General features: G+C 48.1%; 2 protein-coding genes across 3 annotated transcripts in view; one reads left to right on the top strand and one right to left on the bottom strand.

Moving 5' to 3' along the window:
- nopchap1 (NOP protein chaperone 1) overlaps positions 1 to 7,528 on the top strand; it is an 8,009-nt gene extending 481 nt beyond the window's left edge. The window contains exons 2-4 of one of the 2 annotated variants that reach the window (XM_070897650.1): positions 607 to 690; positions 1,314 to 1,450; positions 4,205 to 7,528. In XM_070897650.1, the coding sequence (XP_070753751.1) occupies positions 607 to 690; positions 1,314 to 1,450; positions 4,205 to 4,393 (410 nt within the window). In that variant the 3' untranslated portion in view covers positions 4,394 to 7,528. Of the gene's footprint in view, positions 1 to 606; positions 691 to 1,313; positions 1,451 to 1,524; positions 2,422 to 4,204 lie in introns of those variants that run through there. The other variant, XM_070897649.1, reaches the window with a different exon arrangement.
- LOC139278114 (mitochondrial 10-formyltetrahydrofolate dehydrogenase-like) overlaps positions 7,397 to 10,732 on the bottom strand; it is a 99,526-nt gene continuing 96,190 nt past the window's right edge. Inside the window, exon 21 of the mRNA XM_070896771.1 lies at positions 7,397 to 9,569. Within this exon, the coding sequence (XP_070752872.1) occupies positions 9,514 to 9,569 (56 nt within the window). The 3' untranslated portion in view covers positions 7,397 to 9,513. The remainder of the gene's footprint in view (positions 9,570 to 10,732) is intronic.

Here is a 10,732-nt window from a genome sequence, read left to right as displayed (position 1 = left end):
TCTCTCCTCTGCCCCGATCTCCTTCCCTAGGCTCTCATCCCACCCCCTTCCCCCTCCCTCCTCCTCCCTCTCCCCCTCCCTCCCTCTTCCCCTCCCCCTCTCATCCCTCCCTCCTCCCCTCCCATCCCTCCTCCTCCCCTCCCCATCCCTCCCTCCTCTCCCATCTCCATTCTCCCTCTCCCCCTCACTTCCACTCCCTCCCTCCCCCCTCACTTCCACTCCCTCCCTCTCCTCCTCAGCTCTCATTCCCTCTCTCCCCCTCACTCTCTCTCTCCCCCTCACTCCTCTCTCTCCTTCTCCCCCTCCCTCCTCTCCCCCTCCCTCCCTCTCTCTCTCTCCTCCCTCTCTCTCCCTCCCTCCCTCTCTCTCTCTCTCTCTCCTCTCTCCCTCCTCCCTCCTCTCTCTCTCTCCCTCCCTCTCCTTCTCTCCTCTCTCTCTCTCCCTCCCTCTCTCTCTCTCTCTCTCTCTCTCTCTCCTCCCCTCCCTTCCCTCCTCTCTCCCCCCTCCCTCCCTCTCTCTCCCCCCTCCCTTCCTCTCTCCCCCCCCTCCCCCCCCTCCCTGCTGTTTCGTGAGATGTGCAGTGAACTTGGTTATTTCTGTCCTCAGGTCTAGAGCGGAAGCTTCTGATTAATGCCGCATGTCCCAGAAACTCTGTCCCTCCCCGGATCGTGAGGCTGCCCAGGAGCGGCGGTGAGTGTATCAGCTCAATCTCACTGCTTGGGATTGGCACTGAGGCCAACTGAGAGGTGGTGAGGAGGATTGGGTGGGAGGGGGGCAAGGCTGAGAGAGGGTGAGTGGTGGGGGACGGGGGTGGGGGGAGAGGGCTGATTTTAAAGTTCTTGCTACAATCACATTACTTGCCCCACACACTGAGCTACCTTATTCACAGATTATTTAATCTTAAACTGATTTGCGAGAGAGGGTTTGCATCAGAATGAAGTGATTGTTTGGGGGATTTATTGGCCGTGGGATGTGAGGGGTTACCATGCAGAGGGTACCAGAGGGAGCAGTGCTGGTGGTGGTGCAGGACAAGTTGCCCAGGGCTTGCGTGTGAGAGTCCCACCCATGGGAAGGTGTACCAAGAGATGCCAACTGGTTGCCAAGTGCCCTCCCGTCTGAACACACAATTCTGCTCCACACCATGTGGAAATCCAGCACCGACTGGCAATGGCCAATTCCTGCGGGTTCACTAGTGTCACTGACCAATAACAACATCCACCACTTCGTTCATTCCGTCATCTCGAGACAGACTCGACGTACTAAAAGTTTCTGAACATGAATCTTCATTTGTGATTGTACTGCTTTGCCTCCAGTGTTGGACAAACTGCAGATCTTCCTGCCGCAGATGGCCAAAGCTAATGAGGAGCTGCGGAAACACATGGAGACAGCAGGAGCCAGTCAGTTTGATATTGAGAATACAGAAGATTGTCCAGGCCAGGTGATTGAGATGGTAAGTGATGGCACACAGTGGGGTCTGGGCACATCACTTGTTAATAATGGTCAGAGCCTCTTCTCAACTCCCAGCCAATGGAGCAGGAGCGGGAGGTCCCAGCCAATGGAGCAAGAGCGAGAGCGGAAGGTCCCAGCCAATGGAGCAAGAGCGAGAGCGGGAGGTCCCAGCCAATGGGGCAGGAGCGGGAGGTCCCAGCCAATGGAACAAGAGCGAGAGCGGGAGGTCCCAGCCAATGGGGCAGGAGCGGGAGGTCCCAGCCAATGGGGCAGGAGTATCTTGGCTTGTTGTTTATTTTCTGTACTGTCCCTTCCTCTATATAATTGCATTTCTAGTTAAATCTGCAAACTTCTATTGAAAGGATTTCTTGCTTCCTGCGCGAACGGCTGAGATGGGCATTCACAGCAATCGTTCGTTTGCAGAATCACTTGGGAGTGGCGTGAGGCAGCTCTCGGTGCTGCTGGTGTGCTGAGTACCCATCACCCCCGCATCAGTCGGTGAGGAAGATGGCTCACGTACTCTATCTCTCAATTGCTGTTTTCATTTGCCTGTCCCCCTGTAGTTGGCAATTAAATAATTGGTAAATGTTTGCTTGGTCAGCTCAGAACGTTTGTGTTAAGGTTGCTGCAGCGATACTGGTCCATTAACTCAGACCCTTGCTGCAATCTCCAACAGCGCATCACACCTCAACAACTGAATGAGCCAAAATGTCCTCACCTCCATATCGGGGAAACTGACGCACTCCTGTTGTGCTTCTGACTTGAATCCACCGAGCCTCTCCCCTCACACTCTCTCCCCTCTTATTTCCTCACATCACTTCTCCTCCCCTACCTTCCCCTTTCCAAAATCACATCCCCTCCCCTCACACCTCATACACAGCCGGGCTTCTTGTGTACAGCGAAGTGTCGTCTCACATTACTGGGACCATTTTGTCCCTCTCGCCTTTCCCCTCCCCCTCTCTCCGCCTCCCTCCTCCCCCTCCTTCCTTCCACCCTCCCCCGTCCCTCTCCTCTCTCCCCCCACCCCCCGCTCTTCCCCTCCCCCCCCCTCCATCTCTCTTCTCCCCTCCTCCATCTCTCTTCTCCCCCCACCTCCATCTCTCTTCTCCTCCCCCCCCCTCCATCTCTCTTCTCCGCCCCCCTCCATCTCTCTTCTCCCCACCCCCCCATCTCTCTTCTTCCCCCCCTCCATCTCTCTCTCTTCCCCCCCCTCCATCTCTCTCCCCCCCTCCATCTCTCTCCGCCACCCCCATCTCTTTCTCCCCCCCCATCTCTTTCTCCCCCCCCCATCTTTCTCCCCCCCCCCCATCTCTTTCTCCCCCCCTATCATCTCTCCCCCCCTCCATCTCTCTTCCCCCCCCTCCATCTCTCTTCCCCCCCCCTCCATCTCTCTTCCCCCCCCCCTCCATCTCTCTCCGCCCCCCATCTCTTTCTCCCCCCCCATCTCTTTCTCTCCCCCCATCTCTTTCTCCCCCCCCATCTCTTTCTCCCCCCCATCTCTTTCTCCCCCCCATCTCTTTCTCCCCTTCCATCTCCTCTTCCCCCTTCCATCTCTCTTCCCCCCCTCCATCTCTCTTCCCCCCCCTCCATCTCTCTTCCCCCCCCCTCCATCTCTCTTCCCCCCCCCCCTCCTCTCTCTCTCTCCCCCCCCTCCATCTCTCTTCTCCCCCCCTCCATCTCTCTTCTCCCCACCCCCCCATCTCTCTTCTCCCCCCCCTCCATCTCTCTCCCCCCCCTCCATCTCTCTCCCCCCCTCCACTCTCTCCGCCACCCCCATCTCTTCTCCCCCCCATCTCTTTCTCCCCCCCCCATCTTTCTCCCCCCCCCCCATCTCTTTCTCCCCCCTTCCATCTCTCTTCCCCCCCCTCCATCTCTCTCCACCCCCCCTCCATCTCTCTTCCCCCCCTCCATCTCTCTCCGCCCCCATCTCTTTCTCCCCCCCATCTCTTTCTCCCCCCCATCTCTTTCTCCCCCCCCATCTCTTTCTCCCCCCCCATCTCTTTCTCCCCCCATCTCTTTCCTCCCCTTCCATCTCTCTTCCCCCCCTCCATCTCTCTTCCCCCCCCTCCATCTCTCTTCCCCCCCCCTCCATCTCTCTTCCCCACCCCTCCATCTCTCTCCCCCCCCCACTCCATCTCTCTTCCCCCTCCATCTCTCTTCCCCCCCTCCATCTCTCTTCCCCCCTCCATCTCTACTTCCCCCCTCCATCTCTTCTTCCCCCCCCTCCCCTCCATCTCTTCTTCCCCCCCCTCCCTCCATCTCTTCTTCCCCCCCCTCCCCTCCATCTCTTCTTCCCCCCCCTCCCCTCCATCTCTTCTTCCCCCCCCTCCCCTCCATCTCTTCTTCCCCCCCCTCCCCTCCATCTCTTCTTCCCCCCCTCCCCTCCATCTCTTCTTCCCCCCCCTCCCCTCCATCTCTTCTTCCCCCCCCTCCCCTCCATCTCTTCTTCCCCCCCCTCCCCTCCATCTCTTCTTCCCCCCCCTCCTCCCCTCCATCTCTTCTTCCCCCCCCTCCTCCCCTCCATCTCTTCCCCCCTCCCCTCCCCTCCATCTCTTCCCCCCTCCCCTCCCCTCCATCTCTTCCCCCCTCCCCTCCATCTCTCTCTCTCTCCCCTCCCCCCCCCCAACCCTCTCCACCCACCCTCCCACTAATCCTCTCCATCCCCTGTACCCCGCGCCTCTGAGATCTATCTACACACAAGTTGTTGCGGTATACTTTCTCTCTGAAGCTTCCTGTACCCATTGGACTGTTTCAGAATGTGTCTCTGTTTGAAATGAGCGGCTGTGATGAAGATGGCACAGAGGCGTTAACATCTGAAGATGACAGTTCTCAGTCGGACAGCGAATCATTTGGGGAAGTGACGGAAGCAAATCTCAAACTACCCAGAACCCAGGGCCAAGGGAACAGTAAAATCGAAGTGGTGTCAAGTGAGGACACTGAGTAACTGCCTGAAGCTGGAATACAGACATTCATTTCCTGCTTATAAAAGGGATAGAAGTACACAAGGTGGAATCAGCTGAATGATGTCAGAATAGAATTGGATTATCAATCCTCAATTTTATGAGCAACAATCACACAACATCATGGGTGGACAATGCACCAAACTGATCAATAAGCAACAATCTTACCCCCGGAGCAAGAAGTACTAGTATTAAAAAAAACCAATCATCTTTCAAAAAGAATAAAATTAATAAGTGGCTGTCGGGTATATCAGCAGCTCATCCCACATTATTTTTATGCTTTATATTAGTCTGTGCACTTTAACAGCTGATAATAACAGCTTGTCTCTGGAAACAGAGCAGTGCATTCCTATGTGTCTCTTCTGATGAAAAAACTTGCACTAATAGCCCTGGAATTGGAGTGATGACAAAGCTTTGATTCAGTTAAGCGAAGCAACGACCAGGAACTAGATGAGCTGTACTTCAGTAATTGCTGACGATTTAAGGGAGGCTGGTGTTAGAAAGTGCAGGTTGACAAAAATTGAATCAGTGGAAAGAGTTGGAACTTTGGAAAAAAGTGACACTAAAGTGGTAACGAACAGCGCATGTTACAGGCCACAGACTGCCGGGGGAATGTGCAGTGGGAGTATTCCAGCTAATTAATCCACTCCCCTTTACAGCGAGCCGTGCTAAGCAGTCTGAGGCATCCCATTGTGTTAGATCATTTCATTCAATTCCTACAGCTCGTTGACATCAATTTCCGTAAGTTCTAAAAAAAAATGTACCGGTTATATTTGATACATTCTGTAAAGTGATTTAACATTCCTGTGTCCTGTAATTATTGCCGACCATCTTACTGCACAGTGTGGTACCGAAGATCAATCCGAGACCTACTCCCCCATCACTCAGGATTGGGCAGCATTATTGCTGTGAATGCACCTTAACCTTTGTGTGTCAGTTGGATCCTAGCGTGGGCAATCCTACCCCATCAGTAACCTCCTTATTCCTTCTATAAAACTGAACCTCCTCACACTCACTGATACAATTTCTTTTGCTATTCTTTCACCTGCTCTGCTTCTGTATTTTGATATAATCTATATTTGATATAATCTGCCAAGTTCTTCATACCTCCAATTCCTGAGTCCAAATGATTTATGTATATGGCACACACTGGTCCCCGCACAGATCCCTGGGGAACACCACTGGTCCCCGCACAGATCCCTGGGGAACACTACTGGTCCCTGGGGAACACCACTGGTCCCCGCAGATCCCTGGGGAACACCATTTGCTACTTTCTGCCAGTCTGAGACATTTCTTTAACCCAGAACCTTTCTCTGGTTACTGTTTTGTAGCTATATTTTCATCCCTCTGGCACTTATCAAAGGCCTTCAGAAAGTCTACATACACCGCACATGCTGCATTGCCATTGTCTACTCTTATTTCTTGCAAGAATTCACACTGTTAAACCAAGATCCTATCTTCCTTCTCAGGTGGATGTAAAAGATCCTCTGGCACTATTTCAAAGAGCAGGGGTGCCCTGGACAATATTTGTCCCTCGAACACCATTTAAAAAAAAATCAAATATGGTCACTTAGCACATTGGTGTTTGTGGGATCTAACTGTTCTCACAATTTGCTGCCGCATTTCCGTACTGGGAATGTTGTTTGGTCGTTGTGCTTTTATATGGCTCCAAGACTGATACGTGTTTAGCAGTGTTGTTTATATCACACTTTAACAAGGTGCTGGGGCGTATTATATCTCCCCTCACCCTCTGAGGGTCCCATCACTTGGTCCTGCTGCTGCGATGAAGATTCCTTTGCACTTGGAACAGCTGGCAGCTGTCGGGTTTTATGCTGGATTTTCTCGGATTCAGCTACCCCTGTAAGTGGACCCAAGTTCCCGATGATCAGGCGTGAGCCCTTTACTGGCCACTTTTTGTTTACATGATCGCAGAACCCAGATATTTGAAAAATCTGTGAACATGGAGGGGTTGACTTTTCTCAGCAAGTCTCCAGTTGCAGCATCTGGTCTTCAGAGCTTTCGGCAAATATATCTTCAGGGTTTCATTAACCCATTAAAATCCACCCAGCAATAATGAATGGAAACAAGTAAAAGCTCACCTCTCTCTCTCTCTCCTCCCCCCCCCTCCCCCGCACACCATAGAACAGGTAACGCTCACTATCCCAGCACAGCATGAAGCTGGAAAGCTATTCTGCTAAACCAAGCGACAGTTCTGTTTAAAGATGATAGAAGCAGGAGGCAGTCACTGTTTGACCATCGCATTGTAAAGTTAGCAAAGGCAAAGCTCGGGAAGTATTACAGGGTATTTCTTTATTGAGTCAAAGTAAGCTGACAGGACAGTGACAGTCCCCAAATATACACCATAGTCCATGGCATGTTACTCACACTCACTTCTGTTCTCTGTCCCACCCAACATGCTTCCTCAGTGGAATTATGGAGACATTCCACAGCAAACAGGCCGTTTATCCCAACTAGTCCATGTTGGTGTTTATCCATGGGAGCTACATCCTAATCCCCTGGGCCTCCAATTATAGCCAAAGTACATTTCTGCATCAGTCCTTTAACCCACCGCCTAAAATAGGGAGAGGCACCGAGCAGCTGTATCCACACAGCACAGAGACATCATGCAGGCAAAGCCTGGTCATCGAGACGGGGGAAACTGGGTATTCCGAATGATAACCTGTCTCACACAAAGTGAGAGCACTTTTTAAAGCAAACAGCCACAATTTAATTATTTCCCCCATCATTTAGCCTCCCAGAGAATCAATGCTTCACACGTCACTTCAAACTGAAAAGAATTGAAGTATAATTCAGTTTTAAAATGAATGGGAGGTAAACACATTCTGCCCATCTGTGGGAGAGTTAGTCCCAGACTCGCTCTGAAAACAACTTACTCCCACAGTACATCTCAGCCAATCGTGGGGTAGATCAGCCATATCCATCAAATACCCAGCATTAAAAGCAGCAGAAACTTAACAGGAAACAGATTTGACATCAGCTGGAATGCACAGCAAAGCTTTAATGAATAAAATCACATGATGCATATTCAGACTAGGACTGTGAATTTTTACATACATAATGAACAAATTCTTAATTAAATTAAAGGATCTTTAAACTATGCCAGATTGTGACTGGATTTTTGGCAGCTCTTTTCCCAGAGAGTAGTGATCCTCTGCAATGTGTTGCCAGCTGCTGACTGTGCCTTTACGAGGTAGATGGATTGGTTCTTGCCTAGGGCAGAGATTGCAGCATGTCGAAGGTAAGTGTCTTTATAGATAACACTAGGTCCATGTGATCTCCTGGACTAATCTCCATCACCGGTGGGGGTCAGAAAGGACTTTCTCCCTTACTGGCTTGGTTTATTCTTGTTTTTTGCCTCAGGAGATCACATGACTGCAGGGAGTAAGTATCTCGTCACGATGCAACATGGGGGGGCAGACTCGATAGACCAACTGGTCTTTTGTGGCCGTCACTTTTGCATGCATCTGTCGACAATACCAATTTACCGTCTTAAACCTTCCAATTTAAAACAATTCACTATCACACTATAGATCCAAGAATCCCACCGCAATTTCAAACACTCTCTATTTAGGTTTTTTTCTCAATTACTAAAATTCTGCAATTTTTGTGCAGGAAAAGGATGAGCGTTTTGAGATCCCTTTCAATGAATAGTCACAGAAGGTAAAATGGTCATGAGCAAAGCGAGTATATTGCTAATTTAGGAATGCATGCAAAAGCAAATCTAGTTCATTCACAAATTAAGCAAGTGTTCTTGAACAGAACGTTTGAACAGTATATATACTGCAGGAACACAGGAGAATACTGGATTAACCAGTATTTACATCACATTATAGACATTGTCTTCACACATACGCCTCACAGACAGGTAGACACATAATTCCCAGAGAGCAGGCCTTCGAATTTACAGAGCTACAAAATGTTGAAATTATTCTGATTTAAAGCTTATGTGATGTTGACTTCTATACTCACTGTAAAAAGATCCAAATTAAGGACACTTCATTGTGATCATGTACAAATAAATCTACAGTGAGTCTTGGCAGTGCCAACATTTGGACAAAATAAAGCGACACAGGAAAACGTAGTTCTGCAATAAATGCTTATAGTTTCATGTCACGACATCGCAGAGGTATTTCATACCCAGTTTTGTTGAACATTAAGACATTATGTTTTCTAATCATGTTCATTAAATTTACATTATTAAAAGATGCTAGAAGTATAAGGGCCTGGAGTTTCCACTCGGTTTGCCCAAAATCGGCCAAACCAGTGCAAAAGATCAAGGAATTTCAAGCGCAAATTATATTCAGCACAAATCAAGTTTCCACAATTTCTTGCTCTGGTTTAAAAAACATGGCGCTGGAAACTGGCCACGCCCCATTTCCGCTAATTGTGGTCAGCCTGCAGCTCTTACATTCAGTGCAATGATAAAAATGGCCACCTTTTAAAGTTTTCAAATATTTTTTTTAATTTACTAAAAGTGAATACCGTACACCAATGTAACTAGTAAATGATTTGTATAGATTTTTAAAGTGATTTAAAATCAGGTTACTCACAGGTGGTGGACTAGACACTGATTTAAAATGAATATTTTTTGTGATAAGCCTACTTTCAGCTGTATTAATAAAACTGCAGCAGGTTACCATTCAAATACATCAAGGAATACTATTTAATGCAAAATTAAAAAAAACTTTTTAAAACATTGCCTGATTTCACTGGTTCAAGGAAGATTTACGTTCAGCGATATGCAAATGAGTTTGAGAAGACACTGGAACAAAAAAACCACTTCAGAAAACTAGCCCAATTTTGAATGCAATTTGCTCTCCGATCACCGATTGCACCAAAGCAGATACTCTTGGCCAAGATTTTAAAGACTAAGAAGTGATATTTGAGGTCCATTTGAGAAGACATTGAGGCACATAGAGATAGCAATGTAGATGAATTTAGCTTCTCTTTGGGCTGCCATCACCAAGAGGCAGATAAGTTGCAGTTGTACCCAAGTGTGCAATGTTCACATGTACCCTCGTGTTGAATACTGGATGACGTATAGCCGATGAGAAAGATGGGAAGACATTCTTGTAATGAGGATCTAATACTCCACGGTCACAGCTTTTGTTCGGAGATATTCATGAAGAGCTTCCTCGCCTAAAATCAGAAGAATAGGAAACTTACAGAAGTTATTGAGAAAGAAAATACAGGTAAATGGGTGGAATGCTGACTGAAATCACAAAGTGCACATACTTCACAGGTCACTGTACAATTATGGAAAATTTGCAGTTAAAAACTGCACTATATCAATTGATAAATTAAACACCTTCCGACTGCCAGTGCGCCATCTCTTCCACAAACATTATTGTTACACTTTCGTGTCACTTTTTTCTCACCATCAATTCTCCTGTCCATATTGAGAATGGAAGCTGCTGATGTATTCCACAGCTCAACTATTTTAGTTGTGCACTTTAAACTGTGCACTCTAAGGGGGTACACACTCAAAAAAAGGGTCACTGGAAAAAATGTATTTTGGTTAATTTTTCAGGGCACCCAAATTATACAAGTGCCCCCTGGCTAAGGGTGGGGGGCACTAAAACCGGCAAATTAAACTTTAATCTTAAATGATCAAATTAAAATTTGGTTGCCGGGGGTGATGATGCACACAGTCTCTCTGCCGCCCACCTCTCACAGAAGGCCTCGCCAGTATTGCATCAAAACATCTGCCTCCAATTAAGTCTACTTAGCTGCTTCCCAAACTGTCATCAAATGTGTTATTTAACTATAAGCAATAATACAAAATGCAAGTGTTATATGCAAATAGAGAACAAGCTCAAAGTGTGGACTGAATGATGTCTCTGCACCTTATCCCTCTACACACAGTTTCTGAGTGTGTGGAACACAGGAACAGGAGGAGGCCCATTCAGCCCCTCGAGCCTGTTACATAAGGGGTCTAACCAGAGCTTTGTGTAACTGTAACATAACTTCCACCCCTGTGTATTTCAGCCATTGAGATAAAGATCAACAATCCAATCATTTTTTTAATTATTTGTAGTACCTGTCTGCGAACTTTTAATGATTTCTGTTCTAGGACCCCTAAATCTCTGCTTACCCAGACATCGATCTTTCTTCGATCCAAAGTGCAGAATATTGCACTTCCCCACATTGAACTCCATCTGTCACAGTTTGTCCACTCCATCGATCAATTACAACTTACTGCGCCACCTAACTTCGTGCTATCAGCAAACTTGGATATACAGCTCTCTATTCCTCCTTCCGAGTTATTAATGGATATAGTGATCAGCTGAGGCCCCAGCACA

The sequence above is a fragment of the Pristiophorus japonicus genome, chromosome 13 (assembly GCF_044704955.1).
Source record: "Pristiophorus japonicus isolate sPriJap1 chromosome 13, sPriJap1.hap1, whole genome shotgun sequence".
Taxonomy (NCBI): domain Eukaryota; kingdom Metazoa; phylum Chordata; class Chondrichthyes; family Pristiophoridae; genus Pristiophorus; species Pristiophorus japonicus.
Note: the sequence above shows the minus strand (reverse complement) of the source record. Positions and strands in the feature narration are given on the sequence as shown.